General features: G+C 41.6%; 1 protein-coding gene across 9 annotated transcripts in view; it reads left to right on the top strand.

Annotated features, from left to right (window-relative positions):
* The window catches only part of MTCL1 (microtubule crosslinking factor 1), a 123,873-nt gene that overhangs the window by 90,763 nt on the left and 17,784 nt on the right, over positions 1-15,326 (top strand). For all 9 annotated transcript variants that reach the window (XM_019712599.3, XM_088797903.1, XM_074340352.2 and 6 more), the window contains 2 exons: positions 7,588-7,755; positions 14,760-15,014. In XM_019712599.3, coding sequence (XP_019568158.3) covers positions 7,588-7,755; positions 14,760-15,014 — 423 coding nt within the window. The remainder of the gene's footprint in view (positions 1-7,587; positions 7,756-14,759; positions 15,015-15,326) is intronic.

Here is a 15,326-nt window from a genome sequence, read left to right as displayed (position 1 = left end):
CATTAAAGCTTTCGTGTTAATGTCGGCCGATTAGTTTATTTGGTTTACACATGTAAATAAGGACCGTAATAAGATCAGATCAAGTGTATCTCCTCAAGGCCAGCAAAAGTGCTGCAGAAAGAGAAGAAAAAAGGTATTCTGGAGAGAGGTCTGAGGCCTTGTAAAGGTTGACCATTCTTCCAAGGAGGAGAGCACATGGAAGCAGCGCTCTGATCATGGTCTGAAAACAGAACATACTGGTCTTTTTTTGTTGATGTTTAGCTAAATGGGCATAGGCAATATCACTAATTTGGTAACATAATGTGTAAGGAGGAAAGAACAAGTTGTTGTTGTTTTTTTAAATCTCCAAACATGTATAGTGTTTCAGGTTCTTTTGGGCCACTTGAAACGTAATGACCCAAATAAAAATATTTGACATTTTTTTAAAAATTTAAAATGTATAAAGAGAAGTTGGATTTCAATGTGTAATATTCAGTAATTATTAGTGTTGACAGATGTCACATTTATTAATTTTTAAGCACATAGACCCTACTTAATAAACCAAAATATACTATTGATACCAGCCAGATTTTTTTGCACTTTTATATAAAAAAGTAGCTGTGGTGGGTTTGGAGTGTTGAGACCCTGGGAGGCAACTGGTGTGAAAGCTTTCTCACTCCCAGACTTCCTGGTCTGGTTCTTTTCTGACCTTGTGTTGCTTCTCTGAGGGTTCCACAGGGCAGAGCCTGAGCTCCCAAGCCTTGAACCCCTGGCTCTGGGATGACCCTAGATGCAGCAGTCACTCTGGGCAGGTGGGTGAGGCTGCAGCCGCTCAACCACAACATTTTTGGGCACTCCCTCTGCACTGGACTCCACAGCTGCGGCCCCTCCCTCAGCCCAGAGCCTCTGAGGGTCAAGTGGGAGAGGGCTGTCATCAGCACTTTGGCTCAGATCCAGATGAGGAAAAGTGGTGATGTTTGAGCACAGGCCCTGGGGAAAAGTGTATTTTCCCCTTACTGCTTTCACTCCATGTACAAATCAGATTTTCACAACTAAGGAGCTATTTTCTATGCACCATCATCTATCCTTGAATAATATGACTCAAGAAAGAGGTTATATTTTCAAAGAAGCTTTTGATTACAGTTATTAGGAAGTCCATCATAATGCCAGTGTCCAAGGGGAGATTTTAGCTCATGGAATGAGTTTTCTAGAAATGACTTAGTCAGAAAATAAAATGCTACTTTGCAAATAATCCTTTAAAATCTACCAGTTTTATTATTTTTAAAAGAGATACTGGCAATCAATACTATAAAGTATCTGTGATTAACTCATAATATTCCTTGATTGCCACTTGGTTGTAAACCTGCTGCACTAAGATCAATTGTAGGGTGTTTCCCACGCGTATGTCCAAATGCTTTGGAAAAGGAAAAAAATGTAACACATCTGGTTTTCTAAACAATTGTCATGGAAAGTTTTACCCTTGGGGTGGAAAATAATATAAAGTCACTCAGCTGGAACCTCAAATTCAGCGTATTTTAATATCATCTCTCTGTTCCTCCTCTTCCAACGTAATTTTTTAGCTCTTCCCCTTAAAGTAGAGGTGGACCCATGAGTTTCCGCTTCACACAGTGTGCAGTAGAGACACATGAATATGCTCACAGGATAGGGGCCAGTCGAGCAGAATCAAGTCTGCCTTTAATGGACCCCTATCTCCATAGTAATTAAGTGTATAATGTCATCTATCCCAAAATGGAAGATTAATGGGCTCTACTGTAAGTGACAGCTGGTTTCCTGGCAGTCGACATTCTCCCTTAGAAGATTTGCCTGCCCTTTAGTGGCCTGGGTATTAGTTGGCAGCCTGGGTCTCACAGAGCTGCCATACAGAGCTGCATCCTTTTCAGAAACTCTGAGAGCCTCCCAAGGTGATAGATGAGCAGAATGAGGAAGGAGGCCTAACTTCTTTCCCCAGGATATATTCACAAGTAACAAAATTTCCCAGGCCTTGGTCTTTGCTTTGTGTCATATTGAGCATTCTCACAGTTGAACACAGTAAATGGCAACATTTATCATGTCCAAAGACATAAAGAAAAAAATTCATATATTGAATCAACCTTGGAAATAGTTCATGAAAATCATTAAGTTGGAAAATATTTGGTTCTGCCAATGTTCCCTGGTGACTGATCTTTAGTTACATGGCGCTCTAGCAGCAGTGACCTGATTGTCCTCAAGAACAGTAAGCACTTTCAGTTTGCCCGGCCTGTGGAAGAGCAGAGGCTGGAAAAAGCAAGGGCATGTTGCATAGTTCTCATTGAACTCTAAGACGCTTACCGCTTGCCATTACCTTAAGCTTTTGAGACCAGCACCCCTAAAGCTGTGTATGCATTTTATATTCATTAGTAATTCCAGAAATCAAGTTTTGTTTTTTTAACACAAGGTAATTAATAGTGCCAGAATTATGACCCTGTCTTCCCAGAACTGGATTAATTTATTAAAAGAGAAGATAACTTTTTCATTTAGGGATGTGACATAATACTCTTTATTAAAGCATCTAAGAATAAAATAAATAATTTAAAATTCAGAGAAAGATCTAATGAAATTATGTTTCATATTAGTCTTCAAGTCTTCAGCTAAGACTGGTCACTGAAGTGTCTCACTCAGGATCCAGCCTTAGGACCGAGTGAAATCTGCTTCCCTGGGCCTTTGCCACTGATCCGGGACTCGTCTGAAGCTTAGGTTCTTCAGGGGCAGCCTAAGTAAGAGTCCACCTTTCTCCTACAGACAAAGTACCTTTGGTTCCCTGGACCTCTTAGACTTCGACTCACCTGGGTGCCCAACAGTCTGCTTTCTGGCTGCCCACCTTTCTGCTTTGCCCAAGATGCAGAAACTTCCAGAAAGAACACCTCCTACAGACAAGGCTTGCACATCAGAACTGTGATCTGCCTTTTTTTTTTTTTTTTTTTGTAATAATCAAGCTTTCCTCTTGAACCTAGATAGCTTTTACTTTTCAATTTTGTATGTTGTACCATCGTTTATTCTTTAGACTCTGCAACTTTATATCCTCACCTAGGAGATACGGAACTCTATACAAACGGAACCAGACCAGAGCTTATAATTATGAAACATTTTATTTTTGCTGTGTATTTTAGTTTGTTTACTTATGTTACTGTAGAAATAGCACGTGCTGGAGGTAAAAAGTTATAAGTACTAAACGGGACTTAAGAAAAGGACTCTCTCCACCCCATTCCCACCTCCCAGAGTTAGCTGTGGTTGGCAGTTTACGGCATACCTTTCAAAGTGTGTAACAAACTCTAAACCTCGCTGATGAGTGATTTTTTTCCCATGTGACCACTTGAGTTTCATCAGACCTGCCCTGTTTCTTTGAAGTCTTTGTCTGGTACCTCTTGGTTTATAATTTATTAAATATATGCCCATTAATTGTTTCACACACCCACATTTATTCTTGGGAAATGAAAATTATGATGGCCTGCAGGCACAGAGCCTTCATGGCCCAAATCATCTAGTATGTTTTCAGCCAGAGGACAAATGATTTTTGTACATAAATGAGTCTGTCATCTCTGTAAACCTCCATTGTGGATTATATTTTCACGGCCAGTTTTCAATGAATCATTGTCTTTTATCTGTGGGGGGATAATGGTTTTAGAAAAGAATCTTAAAATTAATCTGAATGTAACAATGAAGGTAAGAATGACCAATGGCTTACTTATTAAAATGTTGCTGGATATACAAATGTATCTTTTCTGGCTAATCTCACAGAAAAGGTCTTACCTGGGGACTCCTGCTGGTTGAGGAGTTCCTGCATGAGGTCCCCTTCTTTATATGTATCAAATAGGAATTATGCAGTATGTGTGGGGCGTCAGGAGCAACTACCAGAGCATCCCAGAACTCTCCTGTGTCTAATAGCCTAAATGAATAGGAAGTGGAGGCCATCACCTCTGTTTTACAACTGGCTTTTTGTGGGTCAGGCTATAACAGCAGGTGAATATATCTGTTCCAACTTTAGATTAAAGCCATTTCCAAAGTTAATGGCTCTGATGCAAGAAAAGTAGATGGTGGTAGTTTAGCTCTTTCACAGAATTATGATGCATATGTCTGAGAAATCTTAGGCAAGAGTGATTTTGTACGATTGCTGGCATTGTATCACAAATAGCTTTGTATGTTACCTTTACCATAAACTTCCTTTTCATTTTCTATTAATAATGTTTATCATATACTTGGATAGTAGTTCTATTGGCTGATGCCCAATCTTGAACCTGTTATGAAGTTTAACACTTTATAGCACAGTTATCTCCTGAGCCCAATTTGGGGATTATTTTAAGCCTCACCCAACAAAGATGAGCTTGGAAAGGCTGAAATGGCCGTAGACTGGTGAGAAGAAATAGTGGAGCCATTATATCCTGTTTCTTTGCCAGAAAACCAACCCGCTGATCTTGAAGAGATTGAGAAGTCAGTCTTTTTAATTGAAATTGGCCTATACTTAACAGATACACAAGTTAAAAGGCTGCATAGCTAGGCCCCTGGCACAGAAGTTTCAGGAGTTCTATATCTGAGCAGACTTTCACCTGAAGACTTTTAAATGAACCAGAGAGTCTTGGTTCCATTTTTAACTTGATTTGGGCCACCTTTTTATCCAAAATATAGTCCAACAAGGGCCCCCGCCAAATAAAAAGTGAGAGAAGTAACATCTACGGTAGGTATTTTTTTTTTTGTGGTGCCTCACTATTATTATTTCCTTTGAAGGAAAAAGAAAAAGAAAAAAAAAATTCCTGGTCAAGGATTTGTGTCAGAATCCAAACATCCTGGCTCAGTTTGTCCACCTTGGATGGGACAGGCCTGTGTTGCAGTCCAGGCGTCCACTTCCTAGCAACAAGATGTTGGCATTGCTGCACACTGTGTTCCTCCTCTGTCACATGGGCAACATGGCAATACGTACCCAGGATTGATGTGAAGTGCAAGGTCATGTAGGTGAATGATTTAGCACACCCCTTGGCCTATTGAAAAGAACATTAGTTATCATTCCTGGGATTTTTGTGTGTGAATTAGCTGTTTAGGAGGATTGTACGCTTCTACGGCTCATTCTGGATCTTCAGACATTTTTACTTGGACATCAGTTCTTGTCGTTTTGCGTCAAGGCAGAGACGTAGTGTGGCTTCTTGCCATGCCACATGTGCTCCTGGGTGATTATAGTAACGAGTACCAATAGTGTGGATTCTCTGAACTTTCTTGCTCCCTTGGCCACCTTTACCCCAAAGCGATTTTGAACTCATTCCATGGTGATTAATATTATATTGATATAATAGGACATTATGTTGATTACTCTGACCCAAATGTATGTGAAAATATTAAAGCTTAATTTTATTTAATCTGATATCTGCTAATGCCAAAAAGTGCTTACTTTCAGAATAAGTGCTCCCAAATTTTTAATTTGCAAAAGGCCTGGCACGTGAACCTCTGCTTTTGAGGAGTACAAAGTACTGGTCCTGATGTTGTCAGAGCTGTTTGGTGTAGGGCTAAGAACCCCATAGGCTGGCCACATAGATGACTTGGGGTTCATAGGGAGCTATTGAATACATATAAAAATTTATTATGTGGTTTTCTGTGTTTATTTTTCAGTGACAATTAGATGACTACAATGACTGGATCAAAATTATTACCATTATTTTATGCTCAAAAATACTTTGACATAAAAATTAGTCATATTTTTAGAAATCTAAATCCAAAGATGAAAGAAAATACCAAATAAATCTACCATAAAATATACATAATTTTCAGTAAATTCTGTACTTAAGACGTGTATTTCTGAAAAAGTTGTTGCAACACCTCTTCTTACTCACCTGCACTTATGTAATTTTTAAATACTGGTGGTATAGAGTTTAAAGAAACTGTTCTGCATTTATTACAGTTTCACATATTTCTTGAGCATCTCTTTGAGCATAGTGGTAATTTATTTATATTCAGATGATTGGAAAGAATGTGTAGGATTTTTAAAGGTTACCTCCTGAGCTTTGCAAATGTTTACTGAATTGTATTCCTAATGCCTTTCTTCTCAGAGCTGTTAAAGTGATAATTGGTATTAAAGGTGAGAAAAATCAAGGAGCAATAAATGCTAACCAATAGGCCTTTCTACTTGATCAAAATTCTACTGTATCTAATATAACTCTTCATATAAGTTATGAGGGCCACTATGGAGTTTTCAGTAATAAATTTGCTCATGTTAAGGAATTTCTCTTTTCTAATTCAACTTTATTTAAATCCAAAGGTATGTCCAGAGTGTCTTAAATTCTTCGCATCTTTGTGTACATGTGTATGTTTAGTGGATTAACTAGTTTTAGAAGCACAACTGACTCTCGAAGTAATGGAGGAGAGGCTCCCAAGCTGGGCAGCCAAAGGGCACTCTCCTCGCTGCCCTTGGCATAAGAGGTTTAACAAGTAGCGGCGATTCTGCCTGACAGTAAGGGCTCTGTCTTCCCACAGTAGAGAGAATCTGCATCCAGTAGGACTGAGAGAGCTTTTATTCCTTTTGCCTCATCAATGTATCAAACAAGATTGCCCCGAGACTATCTGAGAGTTCGTGATGCACTTTTGTGTTTTCTGTCTGATTGGAAGAGATGGGCTTATGTGGCTTTTGTTATTCAGGTACAGAATTAATTCAGTGTGTTTAATTCATTTGGACAAATCTTTCTGATAAAATACCCTTGCTGAAACGTACTAAGATAGCATTCATAGTTTTGAAATCGTGCCTTCAAAGGGCAGGACATGTTTTAGAACATACAAAATCTTTTAAATTAGATATAAGCAGATTAGTAATAAAACTCCATTTTTCATTTACTAGACCTGTTCGCACACTTCACATGAGCCAAACATTGTGGGAAACACTGGAAGTGTGGGGGTAGGTCAGGCTTTGTCTCTCTCCCGGGCACTCACAGTGAGGGGAGGGGTACCAGATAAATGAGCGATGGTTATTTGTGCTGTTAGTGAAGTGGAAAGGAGACGGCAGTGATTCTATCTCAGGGCACCATGAGGAAGCTTTCATGAACAGGTTAAGCATTTACCTTTGGCTTTAATTATTAAACCTCAAAAGTCCCCTCTGGTCCATGGCCATGCTTGTTACATATATGACCTCTTAGTAACTACAAGTCAGAGGATGACCACTCTATGTTTATAAGAGACACTAGACTTTTATTAGTTCCCTTCTGGTATAGCAGCTGGCATTAAAATGACAGCATACATAGGTAAATGTTTGTATTTTGTTATATCTACAGCCCCAGCCAGAGCTTTGGATGTCTGAATTCACACAGAGCATCCTAGCAGCCCTGGACTATGGGGCTCCCTGTGGCCTCCTGCAGCTTCCTCCCTTCAGCTCCAGGTCTCCATAGCAGCCTGTGTTCTGGCCTCCCTCCTATTCCAACAGGCCCTTAGCAGTCTCAGCCTCAGGGCCCGATGGCCGGCATGGGGACACCCTGGCTCTGTACCCATTGCCAATGAATGGCACCTTGGAAACAGCCCATCTTGATTTCCAAGCTCCTCTCCTTTTTGACCTAAAGCCTACCCTTACATGAGGTACCAGAGTTGACTCCCTTGTTCCCACAGGTGGTGGAAAACCAGCAGCTGTTCAGAGCACTGAAGACCTTGCTGGAGGACTTACGCTTAGAGCTGCGGGAGGATGAGCATGCCCGGCTGCGGCTGCAGCAGCAGTATGCCAGCGACAAGGCTGCCTGGGACATGGAGTGGGCCATGCTCAAGTGCCGCCTGGAACAGGTACCTGCCCTGCTCAGTCTCCCCTGGGACAGGTGGCGAGGAGTCACACTTATTCAGATCCATAGTGACCCCCATCGAAGAGAAAGAGGGCTCCAAGGAGAAAATCAGGAGCAGGCACCTGCTCTCTCTTTTTAAAGTCCCCAACCTTTCCAAGGCACCTTCTTTCCCCCCATATGCCCTCTTCTAAGTGTGAAACACAAGCAGCATTTTTATTTTTATTATTTTAATATTTAAAAAAAAATTTCCAATTATAGCTGACATACAATATTATATTAGTTTCAGGTGTACAACATAGTGACTAGACATTTATACAACTTATGAAGTGATCACCCCGACAAATCTAATACCCATCTGACACCATATATAGTTATTAGAATATTATTGACCATACTCTTCATGCTATACTTTACATCCCCATAACTGTTTTGTAACTACCAATTTGTACTTCTTAATCTGTTCCCCATTTTCACCCATCCCCCTAACCCCCCTCCCATCTGGCTACCATCAAAATGTTCTCTATATCTATGAGTTTGTTTCTATTTTGTTTGTTAATTTATTTTGTTCTTTAGATTCCACATATAAGTGAAATCATATGGCATTTGTCTTTCTCTGTCTGACTTACTCTACTCAGCACAATACCCTCTAGGTCCATCCATGTGTTGCAAATGGTAAGATTTCATTCTTTTTTACAGCTGAGTAATGTTCCATTGTATAGGCATATATGTACCACCTCTTCTTTATCCATTCATCTATTGATGGACACCCAGATTCCCTCCATATCTTGGCTATTGTAAATAATGCTGCAACAAACATATGGATGTACATGTCCCTTTGAAGTAGTGTTTTGGGTTTCATCGGATAAATACCCAGAAGTGGAATTACTGGGTCCTTCTTTGTCTCTTGTGATAGCCTTTGTTTTAAAGCGTGTTTTGTCTGATATAATAAGTCCTACTACCCCAGCTTTTTTTTTTTTTTCCATTTTCATGAAATATCTTTTTCCATCCCTTTATTTTCAGTCTCTGTGTATCTATTGATCTAAAGTGAGTCTCTTGTAAACAGCATATGTAAGCATCTTGTTTTCTTATTCGTTCAGCCACCCCATGTTTTGATTGGAGCATTTAATCCATTTACATTGAAAGTAATTGTTGATATATATGTAGTTATTGCCACTTTATTATTCATGTTTTTTACCTTTTTCTTATTATTATTAAAGAAGTCCCTTGAACATTTCTTGCAATACTAATTTGGTGATGATGAACTCCTTTAGCTTTTTCTTGTCTGGGAAGTTCTTTATCTGTCCTTCAATTTTAAATGATAGCTATGTTGGATAGAGTAATCTTGGTTGTAGGTCATTGCTTTTCATCACTTTGAATATTTCCTGCCAATCCCTTCTGGCCTGCAAAGTTGCTGTTGAGAAATCAGCTGACAGTCTTATGGGAGCTTCCTCGTAGGTAACTAACTGCTTTTCTCTTGCTGCTTTTACGATTCTTTCTTTGTCTTTAACCTTTGGCATTTTAATTATGATGTGTCTTGGTGTGGGACTCTCTGGGTTCATCTTGTTTGGTACTCTCTGCACTTCCTAGGCTTGTATGTCTATTTCCTTCATTGGATTAGGGACGTTTTCTGTCATTATTTCTTCAACTTCATTTTCAAGTCTTTGCTCTCTCTCAACATCCTTCTGGATGTTGGTATGAATGATGCGAATGTTGGTACGCTTGATATTATCCCAGAGGCTCCTTAAACTATCCTCATTTTCTTGTACTCTTTTTCTTTCTTGCTGACTGGGTATTTTCTGCTACCTTATCTTCTAAATTGCTGATTTGAACCTCTGCTTCATATAATCTACTGTTGATTCCCTCTAATGTATTCGTTATTTCACTTACTATATTCTTTATTTCTGACTGGTTCTTTTTTATGTTTTCTATCTCCATTTTTATGTTTCCTGCCTTTTTGTTGAAGTTCTTGCTAAGATCAATGAGCATCTTTATAACCACTGTTTGGGACTTTACACCTGGTAAATTGCTTGTCTCCACTTCGTTTAGTTCTTTTTCTGGAGCTTTGTTGTATTCTTTTATTTGGGAAATCTTTCTTTGTCTCCCCATTTTGGCTGCCTTCCTGTGTTTGTTTCTGTGTATTAGGTAGAGCTGCTATGTCTCCCAGTATGGGTAGAGTAGCCTTATGTAGTAGGTGTCCTGTGGGGCCCAGTGGCACAGTTTCCCTGGTCACTTGAGCCGGGTGCTCCAGGTGTAACTCTTGTGTGGGTTGTGTGTCCTTTCTTGTTGTAGTTGAGCCTCGGTTGTCGTTGGCACATCAATGAGAGGAATTAACCCTCAGACTGATTGGTTGTGAGGACTGGCTGTGACTATAGTGGAGGAGCTGTTGTGCAGGAGCAGGATTCACTTTAGTGGGGCTCTGGTGCTTGCCTAGTTTTCCCTCTAGATGTGTCATCTGTGGAGGTGACCTGGTGGCGCTCTAGTGTGGTCCGAAACCAGCCACTGGGCATGCTGGCCCTGGAGCCTCCTGGGAAAGGCCCTACCACAGGCCAAGTTTACCTGCTGTCTGTGCCCTGCAAGGGGCCACCTAGAATGAGCCACAAAGCAATCTTCAGATGTCTTTCATGCTCGCTGGGCTTGGACATGCCTGGGAGAGGCTAAGCTGTGAACCGAGGCCTGCTGCCACTAGTGCTGGACTTGGGGCTGCTTAGCAAGAGGTACGGGGTACACTAAGGCCAGATGCTGCTTGTTTGGGGTTTATGAACTTTGAGAGATTTTAGGAAAGTCCACAGCATGAGCCAAGACAGGTTGTATGGAAAAGGCACTGGAAGTGATTTGGGTGGGCAGCATCTCGGAATCACCAGAGCACAATGGACAAATGATGTTAGCCAGGTTGATGGAGACTCAGATATGCTGGCTGCCTGTGTCTGCACCCTGGGTGCGGGGAGGGCTAAACAAAAGAACAATGCCTTCTTTCTCTCCCCCTTTTCTTCCACTCCCCCCCACCTCCAGTTCAAGCCGTTGTTTCTCAGTCTAGCTGTGTAGGACACAGCTCCCTGGCCCATGCTGGTATTATGACCCTTGTGCTCCCCCCTGTTGAGGCAGTCGGTTGCCAGTCATCAGTCAGCCGCTCACAGCAGCTCTCACGGACTGCCGGCCACTCACACTGGCCTGTGGCCACTCATGGCAGCACCCGGTAGCCCACAGCAGCACACAGCAGCCCGCGGCAGCACACAGCAGCCCATGGCAGCACTCAGTAGCCCACAGCAGCTCATGCCAATCTCCAGTTGCTCACGGCAGCCCAGCTCCAGGGAGAGCTGTTGTTCACAATCTTAGCTGTAGAGAGCGCAGCTCACTGGCCCATGTGGGAATTGAACCGGCCAGCTCGGCACAGTGCTCCAACCACCTGAGCCACTGGCCAGCCCAGGAACAATGCCTTTTGCCACCACTTCTCACTTCCATCTGGGAGAAAGCTGACCCTCCAGCTCTCACTTTGATCCAGACAATTTGTTCCTCCCTGTATATCTTTGGTTTTTTTGAGCTGTTGCCTCAGTGCAGGAGCTCAGAGAGAGTGAGTCTGTCAATGAGTAAGTCCATGCAAGGGCTCATAAAGAGGAATGCCTGGGACTCCAGCCACTCACCAACTCACTTAGTCACTTTGTCACTTAGTCACAATCTCTGCTGGTATTCACAGCCAGAAGTTATGGGGACTTTTCTTCCCAGCACTGGAGCTCAGGGCTAGGGAATCTGGTGTGGGGCTGGGGCACACGATAGCCCATGGTAGCACATGGTAGCCCACAGCAGCCCACGGCAGCACCCAGCAGCCCACAGCAGTATTTTTAAAATAGCATTTATTTTCTCATTCTGCATTGAGCAAGATTGTATTTAGCCCCATTGAAGAATAGGCAGCATGAAATGGTGATCAGAGTACACTGACATAATTCAGACAGGAGCTAAGAAAAAGCAAGTTGTGGTTTAGTTATCTCTGAAAAAGGTACACATGCTTTCCTTTAGATTTCTCCAAATACTGGAAAGAGCTGTAGACCTTCCATTACATGCCCTAAAAATCTAATCAATTTCAGTGTCATTTACACCATAGGAAATGGAGGCCCAGAAGAAGTGGCTGGTCTCGGATCACAGAGCCTTTAGTGCTCAAGTGGAGAAGAGAATGCGTTCCTGCCTCCACACTCCCAACAGAGTAGAGCCTCCTGGGAGATTTTAGACCATGGCATGATTGTTAAGATCAGACTTAGCCAGAAACCATTCTTTTTTATGTTTTCAGAAAAATTTTCTCTCTGGAAATCCTCAAAGCGTTGTCACTTTCTGCAGTTTCTGCTTGCTCCAATTGCTTCTCCAGGTTTCTTCCCACCCCCTTGATCATGATAAGGGAAGAAAGGTCTGCATCTTTGATAATCTATTTTCTAAGCCCTATTTTGAGGCAAAACACAAAATAATTAAAATTTTATGTGAATTGGCTCAGTCCTGCACACACACACACACACACACACACACACACACACACACACACATACACACACACACACACAATTGCCCAGAAAGGAGACATCTTCTGGCCTTAATAAAAGAGGAAAGGGCTTGTCATGTCAAAGGAAAACAACAGCTTTGGTACCCACAGGTTCACCTGCATTGCCACCTGGCTCAAGGGAGCACTCGTATCAGGCTTACAGCCCTGGGAAGAGCAGAGACACAGTCTTCTCTGCAGAGGAAGCTGCAAGGCATAGGAAAAGCAAAGTGTCAGGCCAGGCTGGTCAGATGACGGAGCCACTGACCCAGTTATGAATCCTGCCCACTGCCTAGTAGCAGTCTCTCACTAGGTGCTCTATTTATGTTGGCACACAGCCTGACCAGACAGCAGCAGAGGAGAAATGAGTAAGGATACTCTCTAATGAGCTGCCTTTAAACCTATTTAAAAACATATTTATGGGAGAAAAAGCTAAATATTTTCAAAGATGTAAGTGTAGCTGAAGAAATGAAGCATAATCTTTGATGCAAGCCAGTTTTAAAACATTTCATCTTTGTTTTAGAGGAACCTGGTATCCACCCACATGTTTGCCACCCACATGTTTCCTTCTGCGTGGGTGTGGCGGGCCTGCCGAGCCGCTGTGGAAGTCCCCACACACACACACACACACACACACACACACACGTTTCAGGGAGAGTCATTTAATACTGTGAAATAAAGCTAGGACTTCAAGCCTAGAATCCAGGTGGTAATAGTAAAGATTCATCTGCCCAAATAATTTAAGAAGTTCATTAAACATTTGCAACCCATGAAACAATGAATGTGGGCAAATGCTAGTGCGTTTAAATAGTCCCATCTTTATCCTCTTCTACTTAAAAGCAAAACAGGTGAATTCTACTAAAAGTTAAGTATTTTCTTTCGGTGGAGGCCATTTTGTGTCAGTTCCCAAGTCTGTGATTCCTTCAACTGATTCCTAAATCAGTCCTTATTCTAACTGCCAAGGACTCAGCAACACATACATTTCTTGACTGGGTTCCCAATGCAGTGTGAGACCCAGACAAGGGCTATAATTTGTAATAGCATGACCAGTGCCCCACCAGGCCTCGACACTGCTGTCGGAGAATAGGAGTATGCAGGGCATGCTCCTCGGCTTGAGGATTCAGGGAAGGGTTGTTTGTGAAAGTCCGGGTTAGAATGAATCTCAGAGGATGAATAGGAGTGGATACATAGAAAAGGAGAGAAAAGATGTAACAGACTGAAAAGGACCATTGTGAAGAAAGGAGCATGCCACATTTGAGGAGCTGCACCTAGTCAGTTATGAGAGACAGAAAGAAAAATGTTCAAAGAATTGAAATGATAATCCTAATTTTATAATGAAACTAAAGCATTTTGATTTGCTTTTAAAAAGGTTATTCTGGTTTCAAGGTGAGGAATGAATTAGAAACCATTAGAATTGAATGGATTAACATGGGTCTGTGGGTAGAATTCAGTGATCTGCTGAACTGGAATAGTGAAAAAAATACATCTGTAATTTCACTAATCTGTAACAAAAATTTATGCTCTCCAACAACAGCATACTCCCAATTCCTTCCTCTTGTCCTCTGCTATTGTTGTCATACAGTTTACATATACATGTTCTATAAACACACAATACATTGCAACTGTTTTTGCTTCAGACACTCAATGATTTTTGAAGCAATTAAAACTAGGAAAAATGAGTTTTATATTTGCATTTATTTATGCCGTTTCCAGTGTTCTTGATTTGTTGTGTAGATCAGTGTCTGTTGGTATCATATTCCTTCTGCCTGAAAAGTACGTCTATCATTTCTTGAAGCGCATGTCTGGTTGGAATATTTTTTCCAATTTTTATTTGTTGAAAAAATATTTTTTTCTTTATTTTTTAAAAGATGCGTAGAATTCTATCAAGGTTGCTGTTTTCCCCATCAGCCCTTTAACAATGTCACTCTGTTGTCTTCTGAGTTGCATAGTTTCCAAGGAGAGGTCTTCTGTCATTCCTGTCTATGTGCCTCTGTATGTGGTGTTTTTTTCTGTCTCCAAGGATTCCTCTTTGGCTTTCGGCAGTTTGAGTATATGTCTAGATGGGTGTTTGTTTTTGTTTTTTTGCTTGTTTTTTTTGTTTGTTTGTTTGTTTGTTACCTCCTAGGTGTTTGACAAATATTTGTTGTAGATGCCCAGGTTCCAACACTGCCCCATCACTTGGTTTCATATGGGGGCTAAGGCTATAGGGACAGACAGGTACTTGTCCTCAAAGAGCTCTACACAGGGACAGGCAAGAGTTGGTGGCTCAGAGTAGGGAAGTGGAGCTGAGAAGCAGAGTATGGGAAGCTTAACATTCTGTGTGCATAATTGGGATTTTAAAAATGAAAATTGTTTCATTTATGCGATTGGTCAAATCTTGGTTTAAACATGTTTCCAGGGATAATACATTAGTACGCTGAGATTTTTCTTTACCTGCTAATGTAAGACTTGGCAGGGATGAAGTTCCTAAATTGTTTTTTCCTTGACAGCTGGAAGAGAAGACCGAGAAAAACTTGGGAGAACCAGGCTCCACCACTGACAGCAAAGGGGCATTCAAGAAGGAGAGGGAGACACACCAGAAACTCCTCGCTGACAGTCATGGCCTGGTCATGGACCTGCGGTGGCAGATCCATCACAATGAGAAGAACTGGAACCGGGAGAAGGTAGAACTTCTCGACCGCCTGGACAGAGATCGGCAGGAGTGGGAGCAGCAAAAAAAGGAACTCTTGTGGAGAATAGAACAGGTAAGGAAGCACTCGGACTCCAGAGGCTAGGGAAGAGAGTGGAGACTGCTAAATTGACCTGGAAATCAGAGGACTTAGAGGGAAAAAAAACATTGGGCTGCTTAGAGGTCCTTACTACTTCAGGATGTTTCATGGGCCTCCAGAGGAAAAGGAAGAAATCCTAGAATTTTTAATATTGGAGACCTGGGCTCAGCCCTTCCATTACACAGATCTTTTCATTGCAAAGTTTATAGGTAGCTTCCCGGTGTGTTTCTACGTGTGGTGGTTATATGTTCAGAGCTGTGTGTCTGTGTGTGGGGGGGTAACTTTTAA

The sequence above is a fragment of the Rhinolophus sinicus genome, chromosome 4 (assembly GCF_057876585.1).
Source record: "Rhinolophus sinicus isolate RSI-liver-muscle chromosome 4, RSI-T2T, whole genome shotgun sequence".
Taxonomy (NCBI): domain Eukaryota; kingdom Metazoa; phylum Chordata; class Mammalia; order Chiroptera; family Rhinolophidae; genus Rhinolophus; species Rhinolophus sinicus.
The sequence above is the reverse complement of the archived record's forward strand: the minus strand, read 5'-3'. Positions and strand labels throughout refer to the sequence as shown.